This window comes from Ostrea edulis, chromosome 4, assembly GCF_947568905.1.
Source record: "Ostrea edulis chromosome 4, xbOstEdul1.1, whole genome shotgun sequence".
Taxonomy (NCBI): Eukaryota; Metazoa; Mollusca; class Bivalvia; order Ostreida; family Ostreidae; genus Ostrea; species Ostrea edulis.
This window is the reverse complement of record NC_079167.1, coordinates 56912124-56934534: the sequence shown is the minus strand read 5'-3', so window position 1 is coordinate 56934534 and position 22411 is coordinate 56912124. Positions and strand designations below refer to the sequence as shown.

The window sequence follows — 22411 nt, the reverse complement described above, 5'->3', positions numbered from 1 at the left end:
GCGGCTGTAGATCTACAGTATTTTAGAAAGGAGTGGATATGCATTATAAAAGTTAAAAATCTTCGCTTCTGGTCAGGGGCTCAATTTTAAGGGCAGGGATATCGTGTATTGCATATTGGAAATGCAAAATTATAAATTTTAATCTTCTAAATAGATCTAGGCCTCTTCCTGAACATTTAGGAAATATGTGTTATAGATCTACTTCAAGTTGGGGCTATGTTGATCATTTCGAAAAATTGGAAATCTTTTTCTTTTTTTTTTAATGTTATTTTATTTATTCATCTATTTTTGGTCACAAAGCCTTTTATTTATCCTTGTATAACAAATGATTTCTGGTCGTTTCGGCCTTTTTTCAGTTCGGCCCCAAGTTTTTTCGGCCGTTAGTAGTTTCGGCCTAATGTCGTTTCGGCCCTAGTCGTTTCGGCCTCACTTTTAAATACCTTTGTAATACTAATAAATTAAGTCTTTTTTCTCATCTTACTTACTATATCAAAATTGATATTTCTGTAAAGGATATATATAAGCCAAAAACTGTCCATTCTGTGAGAGAAAGAACTGGGTGAGGCCCGTAGGGCCGAGATCAGTTCTTTCTCTCGCAAAATGGACAGTTTGAGGTTTATATCCTACTTAAAACATTACATCTTTTGTTCTAAGAATGGACAGGCTCAGGTAAACCCATTGACAATGATAATTATGAATAAAGTTATTTTTTTAATAATCTGACAATATAACCAGTCTTGCGTAGAAGTCTGTTTCTTTTGTTCACTTATTGGAGCCATAGGCGTAGCTTGGGTTCGAATATTACCGAGGCAGGGGGTCAGAAGCTATCGACATTTTAACAACGTAAAAGGTTGCCACTGGGAGCCAAATTTTGATCTGAAAAGCATTGTGATTTCGAATATTTGGATGAGGAAATAATTAACGCCAGCCAAAAGAACCCAATGTGCCCATCTCGTGAAATGAAATTATTCATGAAAGCGAAAATAATAATATAATGATATGCTAATAAAGAACCCCCCCCCCCCCCCCCCCCCCCAAGCGTTGTGAAGAAGTTTTGGATTGTGCCTCTGAATCCAGCGAAATTCAAATACAGTATGGAAATATGTCTTTCAAATTTAAGTTTTGATGCGACATCATAATGGCCAATGGAATTTAAAAAATTGTGAATCTTACGAGTTGAAGCAGAGAATTCTACTAAGAGAAAATATCGTTTTAAGTGTTTCAGTGATTTTTCCGATATCTGTTTTGATTCTTACTTGTAAGGAATTTAAAATTGAATTTGTATCTCCATGACACACGTATTGTCTTTCTTATTTTCAGTCTACCTGTAGATTGGGTTTATCTGACACTGTCCAATAAGTTGACAATTGCTGTCCATTATTTTTAAGAACGGACAGTATAAATTTATCCATTCTTAAAAATAAAGGACACCTACATGTATAACCTTTTCACTACAAGTGGACTTTCTTGTATATAAAAGTCTAAAAAGACAAAGGATTGCAAAACAAAAATGTTTAATTGTTGTGTAAACTGTTATAATTGTCTATGGTGTAAACAAGGAAGTCCACACCATCAAAGAAAATGATATGCCATTTACAGATTACATAAGCTTGTATTTTAAAAGCAAAAATGTCAAATCACATTATGATGCTGATTAATTATAAACCGGTACCATCTGATGCAGTGAAAATATGAAAATAAGCCTTCAAAATATATATCCGGCTTTGAGAAACGTGCAGTGCGACGACCTAACATAGAAAGATGACAATATTCATTGGAGTTTGAGATTAAGATTGTGTTTTTAAGCCTAATCAACATGTATTTTTGCACAATATTTCTGAATTGTCAGTATACATTAGGTCCATATATCCGATATTTACCGTCCAGCAGATAGAGAAGCTCTATATATCGTCTGCTTTCTTTGGTGAACAATTAAAAAGTTGTTGCAGATAATTTTTTTCTTGTTTTAATGTCGTTCTTGACAGATCTATAACGTTATATGCACTTCACTTCAAATATTCAACATTTCTCGAAAGAGAATACCCTAACGTCAAGTATTATTTCCAAACATCGACTTGACACAATCAATAATCCCCCCCCCCCTCTCAATACAATCGTCTTGCATACCCATAAAGTCCAAAATAATTCAAAATAAGCCCTTTAAAAAAATAATACCCTCACTGGTTATTATAACAGAACTTATAATAATCAGTGAGGGTATTTTTCTAAAGGGCTTATTTTGAATTACATGTATTTTGGACTTTATGGGTATGCAAGACGTTGTTGACATGCATTAGTAATATTTTCAACAAAAATTAATTAAATCAACTCATGTAGCTTATTCGAAGGGGGGGGGGGGGGGGGGTCCTGAACCCAAGCACCTGTGAGATCATCAAAGATGTGCATGTGGTAGATCTTAGGAATAAATAGATTGATGCATTCCTAGCAAACAGTTAATTACCGCACTAATGCGAAGGGGGGGATGTGAAAAAAGTTTTTTTTCTCGAAATTCGCGACTCAACCAAGTCATAAAGACTATGTAAACTGTGGATCCATCATGTGCGTAATGACAAGTTGAGGTTCAAGACATTTGTATGAAGAAACGTTTACCGTCTGCCTGATCTGCGACTTGACTGAATGTCTTCTTTTCTCAATAATAATAATATATGTGTGTATTATCTTCTACACATTGTGAGGACGTCCTCACACTTCATAAGTTTGGTCGGCTAGAAAGGAGAGAGAGAGAGAGAGAGAGAGAGAGAGAGAGAGAGAGAGAGAGAAATCACATCGGTTATCATTGAATATTTTAAACCCTTATAAATAGTATTACAAAATTCTACAGCAAATGTTGTTGGGTATCCTATGTCCTTAAATTGAAAATTGACGCACAGCTAATTGTGTGGTCAATCATTAATTTACAAAACCGAAGAATTGGACATACAATGTACATGTACAACAATTTTGTAACATATTTCCATGCGTAAAAGTGTGAATCAGCTTCCCGGGAGGCCGTGACCGAATTTCAAGCATTCAAGCACGCGGACCTCGTGCACATTACAATCAAGTTTTTAGTTCTCTGTGTCAGTTTAGTATGGTTAAATAATTTTCCATGATACTTGACTCATTAATATTCATCAAAACTTGTAAATAAGATTTTAGAATTAATCACTCGTGTTTCTGTTGATCGACTTCTTTATTTGTATACAAAGTTGAACACGTTACATTTATGGTAAAAAATAATTCATAATATGAATGTCTGATAGATATTCCCGGCTGGGAAAGAAAGAAATTATTGCTTTTTTAATCGTTTATTACATTTTTTCTAAACAAGATACCACGATTTACCTTAAATTTGAAAATTTATGGGTGGTGGGACGCCGGCTGCCCCCCTTAAATTCGCCACTGATCTCACGGTGGGTATCAGGGACTAACTTTTTAGACAAGGCAGTCTTCTTGTGTATTCGAAATACACATACATCGTGTTCACGGACATTTTACACCGTGTGTTGGGGAATACTCGTGGTCTGTACTGTAGATTTTATTATCAACATCATTGTATTCACCCGTAAAATTACTAACTGAACCTAACATACACTAACTACGCAAATAACACATCAGTTTACAGGAACAGTACCTGGCCATGAGTCATAATTGTTTATTTTTTCACTAAATATATTTCATTGAAAAAATGCCTTTTTGAATAAGCTTAGTGTAGTATCACTTAAATTGTAGCTAATTTTTATAAATATACTAACAAAAAATACACAGTTGTTTGTAGTTTCTTCACATGATTTCAAAGTGATTTTTAATATCTATAGGTTTTGCGGTGAAATCACATGTCAAATGCTAAATTGAAATTTTACGGCACAAAGTTAAGAAATCATTATATTTCGATGTTAAAAAGTTTGCCTTGATGATTTCAAAAGCTATTCACAATCATCATGGTATCACAATTTGCTAAGCATCATGGAAAAGAAAATTTGAACAATTTTGCATATATTTTATAATCTTTTCTAACACTAGGCCTACCTCTCAAAAGCTTACACTCGAACAGCTTCCATTCAACAAACAACAATAGCATAAATTCATTACACATCTATATTAACAAAAAAACAACATCACATTGTCGGTATTTTGTCGCTTACGAAACTTGGGTCGAAACGACTAGGTATCTGAGGCCGAAACGACAAGAGGCCGAAAAAACTTGAGGCCGAACGAACCTAGGGCCGAACTGTAAAAAGGCCGAAACAACTTGCATCGATAACAATTCACAGGGGCTCGGTTGTCAGATATTGAAGTTTTGTATTATTTGTTCCCGAATAAAAAAATTGAAGTTTTGCATGATTTGTGTCCGAATAATAAATTATATAAATAAAATCCACCACCAAAATCCGCTTTTTTCGAGGTTTTAAAAAAGGTGTATCATGTGTACATTAAAAAAAAGTGAGAGCAGGGAACGACAACTCTGGGTAGAGATTGATTGAGAGATTGCCGCAATATTGAGATACTGAAGTGACTAGGCCTAACTAGGTGTCGATACCAGATGCCCAACAAAAATTTGCAATGGTTAGTTTAATATTTCGTCTAGAAACATTTATTAAGTTACGAAACATCATACAAAGTTTTAATATTATTGTATATAATTCGGGAAAAGGCTATCTTTTCGTTTATATTTTATTTTATAGTGTTCATGTCAAACAAGCGTTTGGCATAACAGAAAAAAAAGAAGTACACAGTAAAAGTTACTTTAACATTGAATGTAAACTGTGCAAATCGATCAATACAACTATTGTACTGATCTTTAGCAGAATTAGTGTTTATTATTGATTATTTAAAAATGATCACTTGGAAAGAACTGAAGAGCATGCCATATGATCGATTTTGGTAGTAATAATCTGGTCATTGCTACGCGAAAGGTGAAGAAAGGTATGTTGTCATGATATTGGTAAAAGGCATAACAAATACTGCAATTGTATACGTTTTAATTGCTTATACATCTTTATCCTCTTGATGCCATTTGATAAGCATTATAAAGTTCCCAGCAAAGCTCGGTGTTGCGTGAATGCGTTACGTTCGGCGAATTTACGCACATCGTTTTAATAAATGTAAACAGATATCCTTGGTAATAATAATTTAAAAAATCTAGTCCTTTTTATTGATTTATTTGTGTGTGTATGTGTGCAAATGGAAGTTATGTATAAAGACTCCTTTTCACACTGTTATTCTAATATGTTTAACGGTGTGACTGTTGGACCGACGAAACATGAAATGGTGACATTGGCGTATCCTAAGTGTGTAAATCAATCATATTCTGACAGTAAAGTTCGGTAAATTTATTAGAAATAGTCACTTGAATATATATTATGTATCAAATCTCTGTTGTTAAACGTCCAGTAACATCCAAGTATCAAATATTTCTTTAGTTGGTTTTCATATGAAACTGGAAAAGGGTCCACTGATGCTAAACTTGGTAAAGCATGTGATGTTACAGTTTAAGATTGCTTGTTTAGATGTTTTTGTACATTTGCATACAGATGATCAAATTATATTTTACATCATGCAACATGACTTTAGGCATTTGATCCTCCTCTTCATTTAACACAGGAAATATAACACAGTCATTGTAAACAATGCACTGTGACATCATATCAACCAGGGTTCTTCATCAGCATTTTTACTGGTTGCTCTGACACGGTACAATTTTTGCCCGACACAGTGACTACAATGTGTGCGACACAATACGCGACAAAGAAAAAAATAACAACATAGTAAGATCTGTGCCGATCTTGAACAAAACTAGGGCAATGAGACTAGTATATTAAACTGGACTTGAGTACGATTGTGTTTTGATAGCGAGGGACATTGTTCCATGTCTCAGAGTGGTGATATTACATAATTCAGTACACCTTCCCAGATACAATACACGGTATAATTAAGTAGGTGTGAATGGAACAGCACTAGCCACTTGATTTTGAATTGTTAAAATAGATCATCGATATTCACTTAGTAATATACTGATATAGAGCATGTTACTTTGTTCAGAATCATCATCGAAACAATGAATTTTAACCATGTTATTTTGTTTCAAAGATGAGAATGAAAATGATGATCTTGGGGAAGGGAAAAGACATAAGGAAAATGATAGGCCTGCGTTGACAGAAGACAATGCTGCCATTTCAAGCCCTTAAAATTTATTTCACCGCCTGAATTTTAAGAGGTCTGGTTACTGAAATACACATCACAAGAACTTAAAATTGTGTCAGATAAAGGTACTTGATGGGGGTTTTTTTTCAGAAAAAGAGAGTAAATTTAATGTATTGAACCACTATTAAGCGTTAGATATAATTGATTTGGTGTACTTTAATTATGTAATTTAAAATAATTTTATCTAAATATTAAAAAAGAAAAATAAACTAGATAGATTGACCTACAACAGTATTGAAAACATGTAATGTCTTTTAGGTAGGAATGTTTAGTAAACTCTGTCAAGAGTTCAAGCATCATACCGGGCAAGAACAGTCAAATATGGTGCACCTCTGTGTATCCTTAGTACATACAGGGAGGGATCTCAAAGGAGACATGAAAAGAGCCATTTTCGTAATGTGGCTGTAAATTTTTGCTGATATTTGTAAAATTACAATAAAATCAATACAAGTATTACAATTTATATTGTTTTGTGGAAAATTTCTAGACCAAGATTGATTAATGTTTAAAATTTGCACCATATATAAACTATTGAAATGTCAAATCTGTGTGTGTATGGTTTTTTAGCTCTTCTGAGCCGAAGGCTCAAAGAGCTAATGCTATGGCCATTTGTGCGGTGTGCGTAAACTTTTTAGAAAAAGGGCTATAACTCAAGAACCCCTTGGCCAATTTTTTTCAAATTTGTTACAGGGTATCATTGGCCCAAGGGCTTTCATACATACTAAATAGAGGGATGTGACCCTTTAACAAGGGGAGATAATAAGGAAAATACAAACAAAAGTAGTGGTTGCTAAAAAATCTTCTTCTCAAGAACCACTGGACAGATTATCACCAAACTTACACATAAGGATGAGGATATGTTGTAGATTAAAAATTGTTCAAGGCATTACCCTGGGGCAAAGGGCGTGGTCTCAAAGTCACTTCAAAGTTGACCTAAATTTATATTTCCTTAAATCTTTGATATTTTAGTCATTATAAGGACTAGGATCATCAAATTTTGACAGTTGATGCATCTTAAGACCTTGTGTCAAGTTGTCTCAAAAGTAGGTCACGGTGACCTACTTTTTGAATTTTGCAGGTATTTATTTTAAAATTAATTTTGATGCATATCTTGGACACTTTGAAGCCTATGATCATCAAAACTTGTCAGTTGGTGGATCATGGGACCTTGAAATGCGTCAACTGAAAAATAGGTCACCGTGACCTACTTTCTGAATTTTATGGCTTATCATTTATAGATATATTTTAAGTTGTTATTTCAAATACCGAGAGGTTTAGAATCATCAAATCTTGTAAGTTGATGCATCTTGAGGCCTTGAAACATATTTATAAAAAAAGTAGGTCACAGTGACCTACTTTTTGAATTTTGCAGATATTCAAATTTCACATTTTCAATTTTAGATGCATATTTTGGGCACTGTAAAACCTAGGATCATCAAACTTTGTCAGTTGATGCGTCTTCAGTCTTCAGTTTGTGTTGACCAAAAAGTAGGTCACCATGACCTACTTTTGGTATTTGACAGCTAAATTACTATATTTCAGACACTATTTGACCTACAATCATCAAACTTTGACAGTTGATGCATCTTGAGTCTATGGAGTGTGTCGACCAAAAAGTAGGTCACCTTGACCTACTTTTGGAATTTGACGGCTATATTTATATATTTCAGATACTATTTGACCTACAGTCATCAAACTTTGTCAGTTGATGGGTCTTGCATGTTCAAAGGGTTTTGACCAAAAAGTAGGTCAACTTGACCTACTTTTGGAATTGGACGGCTATATTTATATATTTCAGATACTATTTGACCTTAACAGTCATCAAACTTTGTCAGTTGATGGGTCTTGCATGTTCGGAGTTCGCTGACCAAAAAGTAGGTCACCATGACCTACGATTGGAATTTGACAGCTATATTTCAATATTCAGATACTAATTGGCTTAAAATCATCAAACTTTGTCAGTTGATATTTCTTGGGTTCTCAAAATGTGTAAACCAAAAAGTAGGTCACATTGACCTACTTTTTTTGAATTCTTAGGATTTAACTAAAGATTTAGAATACTAAGAGGCTAAGAATAGAAATGGTGGGGTTGTACAATTTATCAGAAGAGCGATTCTAGGCCCTTAGACCTCTTGTTTTTTTTTGTTTTTGTTTTTTATATGATAGTTCATATTATATGTTTATGATATGATATATGGTACATTATCGAAAGCAAAAAGGGTCGTGAGGCACTTTGCATGCAGTCTATTCTAAATGTCATTAAATGCTTCGCGCACAGTCTGCAACACAGTAAAATTTTAAATGATGTAGAACCCTGATTAACACAGTTTTTTATATACCAGTCTTTAGACAGGACGTATTATAGTAAAGCGATGTCTGTATGTCCGTCCGTTCTGGGTTTTCTGTTTCTAATTTTATTTCTCTGTCACATATCAAGCTGAAACTTGCTATGTAGGTTCTTTCATGATCACTCTAGATCATGTTGCAATTTTGATCCATTTTGACCTCTCTTGCAAAAGTTTTGCTCCTTTATTTGAGAATCATTGTTACATGTATATGGGGGGTACATAATTTTGTGCGGCAAACTCTTCCCACAATTTTCAAGCGAGGATCAGGCAAACTCTTCCCACAATTTTCAAGCGAGGACCATCTTGTTTTACAGAGTGTTTGTATGGATATTGAAGATGTGCATGTGGCAAGGATTTGATTTTCTTCAATTCTTAAGAAAATTGCAGGTTGTTGAACTTAGTCCAATATATTATTATTAAATAAAGAACATGGTTTGTCCTTGTAACTCCTCTCACAGTTTAGAAGCTAGGGTATTTGTAAATAAATTGTAGATGTGCATAGTGAAAGTATTTTGATTCTCAAATTTTTTAAATTTTCCTTGACATTTTGAATATCTACGGGTTGTTGAACTTGGTTGAATTTGGGGAAATATCTTATAAAGAGAACTCTTGGTTTGTCTATCTACCTCCTGTCACAGTTTTAAGCTAAGACCCTTTATTCATATTATACGAAGAAAGTATGTCACAGCCTGATGATGGCTTATACTACCTGAGGCATAGTTCTACAAATTATGGTGTAAGAAAAACATCCTAAGTAAGCATTTTCACGGGCGTATTATGTACCGTTTGTGGTACTCTTGTTAGGTATTAATTAATATCAAGGACCAGACCTCAATTTCTCAAAAAGAACTGAAGTCGAAACTTGGACCTAAGTCTGAGAATTTATATACCCAACTTTTGACTGCTCAAATTGAAGAAAACTCAAACTTAAGGTAATTCCACCCCTCTAGAATTTTATAGGTTCAATCTTATATTTGATTGTTGGTTCTTCAAATAATATATCTTTGTAACAAATGAAAATGATAAAATAAGTATTTTGCGGTATTAATTTTTTTTTTTTATCAGCGTCAGAAAACTGCAATTTTCCTTAAACAGCATTTTCAAAATTTCACAAAAACTGGTTGAAACGATAAAATAGTATTCATAACAATTTCATGAAACTGTTTCTTTGAAAAATATACAAAATGTTTGTGAAACATAAAGAAAATCTATTGCATAATGGACTTGATAAATAATTTAATGAAAACATAGTTATTGCCCTTGGATTCAATATTTTGAAACATATAATAATTGATTATTCATATATAACTTAAGAATTTTGAAATATTTTATGGTTAACAAATTTTTTTATAATAACTATTGAAAAAGATTTCAACAAAATTTATGTTCCTGTCATGCATAAATCTTATTAAATCGTTGACTTTGCAAAATCTTATGACGTCACAGGAGGGTGGAACTACGTTAAGTTTGAGATTTTTTTTAGCTCACCTGAGCTGAAAGCTCAAGTGAACTTTTCTAATCACCTGTTGTCTGTCGTCTGTCTGTCTGTCTGTAAACTTTACACATTAGAACCACTGGGCCAATTTTAACTAAACTTGACAAAAAGCATCTTTGGGTGAAGGGCTTTCAAGTTTAATCAAATGAAGGGTCATCCCCCTTCAAAGGGGAGATAAATCGCAAAAATAGGGTAGGGTCATTTAAAAATCTTAAGAACCACTGGACCAGAAAAGTTCAAATGTACATGAAAGCTTCCTGACATAATGCAGATTTAAGTTTGTTCAAATCATGACCCCTTGGTGTAGGCTTGGGCCAGAATAGGGGATCAAAGTTTTACGTGCAATTATATAGGGAAAATCTTTAAAAATCTTCTTCTCAAGAACCACTGGGTCAGAAAAGTTGAAATTTACATGAAAGCTTCCTTACATAGTGCAAATTCAACTCTGTTCAAATCATGTTCTCTGGGGGTAGGATGAGGCCACAATGGGGGATCAAAGTTTTACATGTGGGTATATAGGGAAAATCTTTAAAAATCTTCTCAAGAACCACTGGGCCAGAAAAGTTAAAACTTACATGAAAGCTTTCTGATATAGAGCAGATTCAAGTTTGTTCAAAGCATGGCCCCCCAGGGGTAGGGTGGGGCCACAAGGGGGATCAAAGTGGTTTGTGGTGATGTATGGGGAACATCTTATAAAAGATCTCTTGAACTATTTAATCTAAGGCTTTCATATTTTGAATATACATTTTTTACGAAAGACCTTTCATGTGATGCAATGGTGTGTGATCTTCAACAAACTTCCAGGTCTAGGTCACAAGTCTGACCTACTTTAAATAAAAATCTTACCTATTTGATATCTCCTGAACTATTTAAGGTAGATCTTTCATATCTTGTATATATATATATATATATATATATATATATATATATATATATATATATTTCTTATGACAAGACCTTTCATTTGATATCATGATCTTTGACCCTGTGACTTTGAACTTGGAGTTTGATCTACATTTAAGAAAACATAACCTATTAAATATATGTAGAACTATTTTAGGTATAGCTTTCATATTTTATATTTTTTTTTTTTATGGCAAAATTTGTACACAATAGTGTTTGGTCTTTTGACCTTGGAGTTTGACCTACTTAAAAAAACCCACAAAAAACTATCAAATATCTCCTGAACTATAGAAGGTAAGACTTTCATATATTGTATGCAGGTTCTTTATGGCAAGACCTTATTATTTTGTGAAGCTTGACCTTGACCTGGAAGTTCGACCTACTTTTGATAAAAATCTAACCTATTGAATATCTCCTGAACTATTTAAGATCTATACCTTCATATTTTGTATAACAGTTTCTTATGGCAAGGTCTTCAAATCATACCATTATCAATGACCTTTTGACCTTGGTGTTATCCAGAACAGCAAGATCATGTTAGTCATATTTGTGTTGAGGTATCTCTATGCTATGTTAATTCATTTTCAGTTAAGTTGTGATCCTTTGGGGCTTGGTTGGGGCCACAAAATGGGGTCAAAATTTTTCATGGGAATAAAGATTGATAAAAAAAATCTTTAAAATCATAACAGCTGAACAATGGCAGGGCCAAGGTGACTCAGGTGAGCTCTGTGGCCCATAGGCCTCTTGTTTTTTAAAATGTTGTTCAAAAAGGGGTAGTGTGGATATACTTTTTAACATTTCACAACTGAAACCTGGTTCGCATTTCTCTGAACATATATCATATACATTTATTAGATAAGTATAACTTAATCTTTGTTTAAATGTAGAAAATCTTTACTGGAAAATTCAGCGATTCATCCTGTGACATCTTCAAATGCTGAAAGTTTCAGGGGAAGAGATAAAAGGAGATACATCCATAAACAATACTTTCCTTTTCTGATGAGGATTTGATATTGATGACCATTGAACTTTTCTGATGTGTAAAGAATGAAATACTACACATCTCTAGTTTCGTGTACTTACTGCTCTTGCTATTATGAATGCACATGTGATGTACATTTTATACATTTCAGGGTTTTGAAAAACACAAAGATGACAAAAGATGGAAAAGGTGCAGCTACCATTCGTAGGCGTAAAATGAAACATGCACCAGAAGAACTTGACCAGGCTAGGAACAGTACAAAGGTTAATGCCGCCAACCTCCCTGAAGATGAGACGATTTACAACAAAGAAGAAGAGGAGGGTTATTTATTTGATGATGAAATTTTAGGCCCATCAATCATTAAGATGATCATGTCATCAGAGAAAAAGCTGTTCAGTGGCCTGATAGCCCTACGAATTGTAAATGCTCTCTTTATCCAGACATCTTATGTACCAGATGAGTACTGGCAGTCCTTAGAAGTTTCACATAATATGGTATTCAGGTGAGGAAATTTAGTACATGGAAATAAACACTTTGATATAAAGCAAAATTCTCATCAGGGAAAATCATTGGTTTGCATTATGAATTCTGAGAACTTTCTTACTAGCTTTATTGATAGCAAATCACATGATGTCATAGAACAGTGGTTAAGCATAGAATCTTCAAGTATCATCAGATGTGTATTTCATTCTGTTGCATCAATAAATCTGCATCTCGAAAAATTCTATGAATATTCTGTGAATTAAAACTCAAATATTCAAACTTAATAAAAGTATGAGTAGAAAATATGCTTGATAGGAAATAAGTCACGCTTTTCAACTTTTAGGACCTTTGGGATATATAACCACAAGCGAATCCATTTGAACATTTGTAATTTTCCTTTGTTTATTTTCACTTTAGTTATGGATATCTGACGTGGGAGTGGATACATGGTTTACGAACATATCTGTATCCTTCGATGTTTGCAGTTTTGTATAAGTTTCTGGCTCTACTTGGTTTAGACCACAGATTACTATTGGTAAGAAAAACTATCATAGTATGTGTATATCAAAGGAAAGTTTTTCATGGGCAAAACTTTTTTGAATCTCAATTTAAGTCAGTTGCAAAGAAGAAGTTATAGATTAAGTTTATAAAATGCATGCATATCATGCTAATCATGTACAGTAGGGGTATTTTGATTAGTTCTTCTGTACATGAATGTGGTATAATTTATTCATTTTTTAGATAAAGTTACCTAGGATCCTACAGGGAGTGATAGCAGCTTGGGGTGATTTATATCTGTACAAGCTCAGCTGGAAGCTATCAGACCGAGCTACAGCTCAGTGGACCTTGTTTTGTCAGATCACCTCCTGGTTTACTCTTTACTGCTGCACCAGAACGCTGACAAACTCCATGGAATCTGTGTTGGTTACAGCTGCATTGTATTACTTCCCATGGCCAAATATAAGAGAGTAAGTACATGTAGTGAACCCACCTATGCTAGTTAGTAAATATTGTGTAACAAGAATGGAGAAAATGCAACGGACCAGACTGGGTTAAATCTCTGGTGACCAGATAGCTCAGTTGGTAGAGCACCTGACTGGAGATTCAGGGGGCCCAGGTTCGAATCTCTGTCTGGTCCATTGCATTTTCTCCTTTTCAGTTACATTTGGTGCCTTTAACTACCCTTGGATGTGCAGGTCAAAGTCCTGCCATGGTCATAAAAGAATCTGGGTTGTGTGTCTTCAAGTGTTAAGACATTTAAGGAGGGAGGAATGTAGTGGTCAGCCAGGTACAATTGCCAGTGGCCAGATAGCGCAGTTAATAAAGCACCTACTGGAGACTCGGGGCCTGGGTTCGAATCCCAGTCTGGCCCGCTGCATTTTTGTCCTTTCGGGTTAAATTTGTATACTTACCATTTTTGGTTGATAAATTGGAAACTTTTAAGATTACTCTGGTTTGTCAGATGGGAATGTTAAAATGGTGGTCCTTTGTCTAAATCTTAATCCCCTTGGCATGCAAAAAGTCTCAGGGGTATGAAAAATAATAGGCCCATTGCAGAGTACCACAGGAAATTTGAAACTCCAGAACCAATCCACAGTTTTATTAAATTTGTATCAAAACTGAAATATTACCAAATTGGCAAAAAACATCTTACACTCAATCAATGAATTTGATTATGCTTTAAGAATGTCTCTTGTGATATGGATGTAAAGTTTAAAATTTACCACTTATTTTGTAACTTAAATTTAAATTTTCAAATTGTAGGAGTCAACCATTGTGTTCTATAATTTAGATACAAGTATTCTAGTTGAAACATGCTGATTAGTTAATGTCATTATGATTACAGTGGGAAGAAATCCAGTGCCTGGAAGTTTGTGACTCTGGCTGTCCTGTCAGTGCTGATAAGACCAACAGCTGCTGTTACCTGGGTACTTATGTGCTCATGGCACATGCAGCTGAATGTTTCTAAACTGTGGAAAACCATCAAAGTTTATCTCCAGTATGGGTTAGTAGATTATAAGCTCATGTGATTGGGAGCCAATGAGGTGAACACCAGGCAAGTTAAAAATCCATGTCAAATGTTTTTATGAGAGGGAAAAGTTATCATTGTTTGCTCTCACAGAGATTTGGAGAATCAAAGTGAAACACGTACATATCAGGCCTGGGGTAATGGTAATGTGTGATGGTAATGTGTAATGGTAATGACAGCCAATTTCAGTGTAATGTGTAATGGGCCATTTTTGCATTACAAGTAATGGTAATGTAATGCATTACTTGTAGAAAATACACTGCATTGCACATTACATTCCATTACATTTACAAATATTAATTTGATGATATTTTGGAGGTTTGGATTAATTCATTGTATTAGTGATTGACTCTAAGACCTTATAAACAAAAGACCAGACAGATGTTCTTTGAAAGATGAAACTTTTAAAACATTGATGACAATAAAATGCAATGAATAACTTAGATGCATTTTCTAACATTAATGAATATTTTGTGTGCTTATGTTACCTTATATTAAAATTCATAAATCATTATAAAGAAATAATTTTTCTGCCATTTCTTTGATATCAGTATGTTATGTAATGTGATGTAATGCACTCTCAAGTGATGTGTAATGTAACATTACATTTCAAAATAGGAGTAATGGTAATGGTAATGTCAAATTTTCTAAGTAATAGTAATGTAATGCATTACATTGCTATATAATTGACCCCAGGCCTGGTACATATGCTTTTGGATTTAGAATTGTCCATTTTTATGAAAGTCAGTAGCTTCTGTGAAACCTTGTCTGTTTCAATTCATGGGTATTGCATTATTGGTTAATAATGATAATTAGCTGAAGAACTGTAGATCTGTCCCAATATTTTTTTCCGAGAGCTACAGTTCTGTAACTAAATGATGATGTGTGGAGTACAGGCTTTGACTGTATGATGTGTAGAATATTGAGGAGAAATATAACACTTAGATATACTGTTTATTTCATTCCAACCACTATCTTCTAAAGTTTCTACAGTCTTGTACGAAAAAAGTTCAGAATGAGGTGTTGATTTTCGAACATTAGTATATTGTTGTTTTAAAAAATCATCATTAATTGAGGTTGAACAGAAGTCACCTTATCTCTACCACAAATCATGGTCAGCCCTGATGGAGGAGGACTTGGTATCATACGAAACACTTTTACTTTACAAATACACCGTGTCCTCAATCACACAAGACAAGAGAGTTGTTAAAAATGTTTGTTCTCCTTCACAATGAATTCATAATCACTGGGCAGTATTTGTGGGCTGCAAACGTCTCCTTAGTGAAATGAGTCTAATGAATTATCATAAATCTTAAAGTAATTTTACTTGGATATATTTTTACATGAAGAATTTTTCGCCCTATAACTGTCAAAAATAGAAATATGATATTGTACTGAGGAAGCAAATTGATAGATTTAATCCATTTGTATTACCTGTGTCGATCAATGATGATGAATTTTACAGAGGAGTAGTGTAGTACATGTATGTATTTATCTTTTTAGTGGGAGATGAAATTGACAAATGTAAATTTTGATTAATAAACCAGTTATATCAAAATCACCAATGGTTCAATATTGCAACAAACATTGCATATCTTATTCATCCTATTGAGTGCCCCAGGTACTTAGAAAATTAGAGGGGGATTATTTAGAACTTTGTATTGAAATATTTCCTGTGAAATGTTGATTTTGAGAAATGTTTGAATAGATATTAAATTCTAAATGAGTTATTGTTATATTTTTCTTTATGATATAATCTGCTCTATCTTATTCCTTGATTTATTATTTTCAAATCATCAAAACAACATAGTAAATACACAACACAAAGATATAGTAGCTATTACCAATGTAAGGTAAGTCGTACTGTATCTAAACGTGGAGCTTTTTGAGAGTTGGAAAAAGTCCCAGGAGGTGTTTATAGGGGTAAGGGTGCTCAAAAGGATGGTTTTTCTTTGATGTTAATGTTATTGTTATTTTGCCTTTGGAAATAGAGCTATCAAGTAACGATAACAGTGATGGATTGATAAATGGTTTTCATGTGGCGCTTTATTCAGCTATGCTTTATGATTGACAGGTCTGTCCTCCTGCTAGTAAGTATACTGGTTGACAGGATTTTCTATGGTGACTGGATACTAGTTCAGTACAACTTCCTGGAGTTCAATGTTCTTCATGGAGGCTCGGCTTTCTATGGCAGTCACCCCTGGCACTGGTACATTACACAGGGCTACCCAGTCATCATGGCCACCCATCTGATCCCATTTCTGATTGGTGGGTGGTATGCAAAAAACAAAGTGCTGCTGATGTTGATCATATGGAATATATTTATTTACAGGTAAGATATGGAGTCCATAGCATGTATTAAAATTGATTGAGCCAAATATCTTTTATTGTAGAGCTTTGAGTTTCTAAGCTGCTGGTAAAGTGAGCTTGTATACCCCACAGTTATTGGATAATAAATGGAAAGCCAAACATTGTTACATGTAATTAATGTTTTCAAATGTGGGTGTGTGTGTGTGTGTGTATTGATAAACACACACAACTAGATGTATAAAATGAATACATGATATGATAAAGTTACCTTTACATAGCCAGAATTGAGAACTACTACTAGGCATGATTTTTATGACTTATGTCATCAGTATTTGTTCATGTAGGTAAATGTTACCATTTTTTTAACAGTTTCCTAGCCCACAAAGAATTCAGGTTCTTGCTACAAATTCTACCCATATCAATGCATTATTGTGGCGTTTTCTTCCAAACCTTGTGCAAGAAGCCTCGCCTGAAGAAAAAGAAACACAAGGCCACAAAAAATACTGAAAACAATGTAAAATGTGACAGCGGTGAACAGGGTCACACACCAGCTGAAACTCAGGAACCTGGGCCAGATCATACAAAGCACTCAGAAAGTACAGAGACTAGAGACATTCTTGGAAATGTAGAGAGTACAACAACAAAATTTCAAACCAGTGAAGAGGAGTCTAATGTCAACCCTCAGATTGCTCAGGAAATGAAGCACAAAAGCAATCTGATGAAAGCTTGGATACTTGTGATGGTGTTCCTTGTTGTCAATATTCCAGCTGCTGTATATTTTGGTCTCATTCACCAAAGAGGGACGGTAGTTGTCATGAAATTTCTGTACGATGAGAGCTTTGAGAAAAATATGGATGTATTATTTCTCATGCCGTGCCACTCAACACCTTATTACAGGTAAAGTGTGACATAAATTGTGAATACTGGATCATATAACTGTAAGTTAAATTAAATGTAGATTACTGGTTGGTTGGTCATATATTGTTTAACGTTCCTTTGAAAATTTTTCACTCATATGGAGACGTCACCAATACCGGTGAAGGGCTGCAAAATTTAGGCCTTTGCTCGGCGCGTAGAGCGATAGATCCCATCAGATCTAGATCTGAAGTAAACAAAGTGTATTGAAGTGTAAACTCTTGAGGAGCTAGCTTATCAACCAATCAGAAGGCTTGATTATTGAATATATGTAATACTATTAGATTGGAATTATAAGAAAACTTAATTTCATATAAAGGGGCTTAACTCTTGCAAAAGTGGACAAACCACTACAAAAATCCAGTGTGATCTGACTTTTCCATAAGAAAGGTATACAGCAAGTTTCACTTCAATATGTTAAAGCATAACAGAAAACAGTGTGGAAAACCTGGTTAGGTAAACAGATGGATCTACATACATTGATGTACCATAATACGACCCATCCAAAGATGGGTGTATAATAAAAAACTTTTTAAAAAGTTTTATCATGTTTACTAATATCGTATTCTTTGGCATATTTTTGTAGTTATCTACACAGAAATGTCTCCATGAGATTCTTGACTTGTGAACCAAACCTCTCCAAGAAGGAGCACTACATAGATGAGGCTGATGATTTCTACAATGATCCTCTGCACTGGCTGAAGAAAGAATACCACTTTCAAGGGAAATCCCCACCTAGTCATATTGTGTACTTTGACAGATTGAAGTTGGACATTTCACAGTTTCTGACCCAGACAGGGTACAATCACTGTGGGACTTTTTTCCACACACATCTCCCGGATGGGAGGGTAGGGAACACTGTGCTCGTTAGCTGTAGGTGATAATGAATTGATATTTATATTGATATTTTTCTAGTGATATTTTTAAAACAAGGTTATAAATTATTTTGGATGAATACTGTGATGTGTTTTACCCACCTGGAAAAGGTGTATTAAAGGGACTGATTCATGATTTTACCCAAAATTTTGTTTTTCACTTTTAATGATCAAAATCTACTGTCTAATGTGTTTGAAAGATTTCACATGATAATTAAGGTTATACATCATCACAGAAACTCATTTTAGAGAGTTTATTATTTGTTATGTAAACAAAGATTACGGTATGCTATTGTTACGAAATTTTCAAAAGAAACGGATATCGATCTAAGTATTATTATATCTCACATTTCAAGCATTTTTGGGGTGAAGTGTGTCATCTAAAAGTTAGAATTTGTGACTATGCAAAATTAAGATGCATTAAATTACAAAATCAATATTTCACTTGTTTGTTTACATAAAAAGACTCAAGTCTTTGTTTACATAACACATTTAAGGCTAAAATATTGCTTTCATTCTTGCATTCAGAAGGTCAAAATTTTGGCAGTCAACATTAAATGAGTTATATTTCTAATGTTTACCATCAAAAATGAAAAATATTTTTATCAAAAATCGTGAACCAGTCCCTTTAAACTACAAATATGTATATCAAGATATTTCTAGAATAGATATTGTGCAGGACCAGTGGTAGATATGCATGTGTATAAAGGTGTAATCCAATGTTCTATAACTCAAAATTCCCAGTTCTCTTTTGGGGAGAATCTACAGTTATATAATATGGTCACTTCAAATTGACAAAAATATACTTTACTTCAACATCAACAGAAAGGCAGTATTGGTTCATCAAATATATCAAATAGTTGCTGTTTTTATTAAAGTCCTTTCTAGATGGATAATACATGTACTCTTTAACATGAAAGACAAGCACAGAATACACATGTATATCTATGCACATGAATTTCAAAATAGAATTGGGTTATTTGGGAGGGGGGATACACTACATGAAAGTATTCTTTTGGCATGACTACATATCCATGGTTTTTACTAACCACTGTGCTACCAAGGTAAGAAAAAAAAAATTACAAACATCCTGAACCTCCATTCAGTATTACCAGAATCATTGTCCATCATCCTAGCATCAGTATCCAGATATGCCTCAAAATTTAACCACCTGCCTTTCACAGAAGGTCTACTTGAACTGGAATTTAGAGGTTTCTTGCAGACAATCTAATAGGATGACAACCTAACCTACTGGGGAAGACAATCTGTATGTCTGTTAAAGGTTAGTATACCTATACATGGTCCAGCACAATTGGTAACAAAGACATTGAACTTCTGGACTAATCTTATTCTGGTGTGAATACAGGACATTGAAATAATGGTGAGGAATATTTGGATCACTTCCAGTGCAAAAAAAAAAGAAGCAAAAAGTAAAATCTTGAATATTTTAGAGTTTACAGTGTATACATAAACATTCATGTAACCTAACCGAACTGCTGGTGATTTTTGTTAGTGCTACAGGGTTTGGGGAAACTCTGTTAAAAAACATTATTAAAGGTATACCTATCCGATATAGTTTATATTTCTGACAATTTTGATTGGTGTGTTATACCTGCTTAAGATCTTTAATGAATTTTATTTTTAATAAGATTGAAAAACCAAGATACAATGAGGTGGTTTTATGAAGTTATGTAATGTTTTGGGTCACTTTATTTTTTTGTATATATTAGTATACTAGTACATATATTTGAAAATATGTGTTGCATCGAAACTTTTTCTCTCAATGAAGGTAGATTAATGACATTGATTTTTACTAAAATGTTTGTATCCCTTTTCATTTTGTGCCATTGTTGTCACATAAGTTTTGCATCATTTGGAGCAATGTTGAGAGCTATTTTTTGCTGATAAATTTCCTAGTACTGCTCTATACATGTATGAAGATATCGAATATGGAGTTAACACTGGAGTGATGCACAATCAATATTTTCATTGTTATTTTTGTATTGATACTTTAGTTTATTGATTAACATTCTCGGAAATTAGATACAAATGTTTAAATATGAATTAGGATTTGTGTGTATGAATGCATTATTTTAATCAATGACAAACAAGATGACATGTAAATTGAAAGTTTTCATGAATAATATTTATGTGAAAAGTTGATTTAGCAAGGGCAAGTGAAATGCATCTTTTCTTAAGTAAATAATTTAGTCCTTTCCAAGAGGAGATGGTCAGATACCCTAATTCAGGTCTTGGTTAGGGAGGTTGGATCAGATGAATCCTTTTAAGAAGAAAATCTAAATAATTTGTCTTTTCTGATAATCTTTCAAACTGTCATCATGATGAGTATAATATGACATTTACTCAGTATTTAAAATTTTGGATAATCTAAAAACCTGCATATACTTAATTAGTTTGTAAACATTTATATACATGTACTACCCTATAGAATTTCATATTTATTGGTAGGACACCTGAAATCGTAAGATAAAATGTCAAAACTATTCAACTGTTTTCGGATAAAAAAATGTAAACGTGCACATTTTTGTATCATTTTCCTCTTCCCAAATCAATCTTTGTGAACAAAATTCATATTGTTACATGTACCACATATGCATTATCTAAAGATATGCCAAAGGTAAAAATATCAATTCACATTAAAGTTACTCCATGTTTATGAAATAAAGTTCAATTACAAACATTTATTGAAATTAAGTTTTTGGTTCAAAATGCTGACAGAGTATAAAACCTTACAGCTTTTTCAAGAAAGAATCGCTGCTAAAACATGTTTCATAGAATTTTTCATTTACATGTACTGTATAACTCTTGTGCTATTATATAATACATGCACTTGATATGCATTATAAATGTGCAATGATGTAGCATTTTGATAACATGTTTTGTATGAAATGTTTGTTACGTTTGAATCTTAATTGCTAAACCACCGGGACATTTGAACCGCAAATTCTTTAATACCTGATGCAACTTTTGTATGTACATGTGTCTAACAAATATATTTGAGGCATTCGAAATTAATTGTTTTTCATTCTGTTCTGCCTCAAGATAAATCTATGATCAAGTTGTATTACGAGTTCCACTGTGTATGGACCTTGTCTTAGAAAATGACAAGATTTGTTTGAATAAACCATGAAAAATACTGTATACTGGGAAATTTTTACCGTAAAATTTTAAAAAATGGTTTTTACCGAATTTAAGATTTGCCAACAATTCTCTTTTTTTTTTTTTTTTTCATCTTTAAAATTATACAGCTTTTGTTAGCTTGTCCACTTAATATATATTCACTCACAAAGGGATAAAGTGAAATGGATAGAAATACAACATTGGTGAAGTTTTCCTAGTACAGTTGCATGTATACAATACTGGTACCATTTTAAAAAAAAATATATGTTCAGATATTTTTAAATATAGAAAATGCAAAGCAATGCAAGTAAATGATTTTTATAAAAGTAATCAGTGTTAATCAAGACTTATTTTTGTCATATACAGGCAGCCATTTTCTGTGATCACATTGAGCAAAAAACACTGCACATCAGTGCTTCTCGTAGTTGTGCAATATGAATACATTACTTGTAGTTGTGCAATATAAATACATTACTTGTAGTGCAGAATGAATAAAATAGTATAAATTTCATGTCTATTGTAATATGATTGAAAGTCCAAGGAAAAGATGAAATGATTATATAGAAGTTCATTCCGCCATGTCATTTTCATTGTAAAATGAGAATCGTGCGTCCTGTTCGGAGTCTTATATTTAACTTTACAGACAGAATTGCAGCTGGTATGGCCATAGGTCAAAATTTGTTGCACTTTATCTTCAGCTATATAGTGACATTTCTATATGAATGA

General features: G+C 33.5%; 1 protein-coding gene across 1 annotated transcript; it reads left to right on the top strand.

Annotated features, from left to right (window-relative positions):
- The first annotated feature begins 4481 nt into the window (after positions 1–4481).
- Positions 4482–22196, top strand: LOC125670592 (GPI mannosyltransferase 3-like). Its single transcript, XM_048905834.2, has 8 exons — positions 4482–4566; positions 12084–12434; positions 12833–12950; positions 13157–13383; positions 14262–14420; positions 16519–16776; positions 17124–17651; positions 18256–22196. The coding sequence occupies exons 1-8, from the start codon at positions 4544–4546 to the stop codon at positions 18548–18550; spliced, it is 1959 nt and encodes a 652-aa protein (XP_048761791.1). The 5' UTR covers positions 4482–4543; the 3' UTR covers positions 18551–22196.
- Positions 22197–22411: the final 215 nt, after the last annotated feature.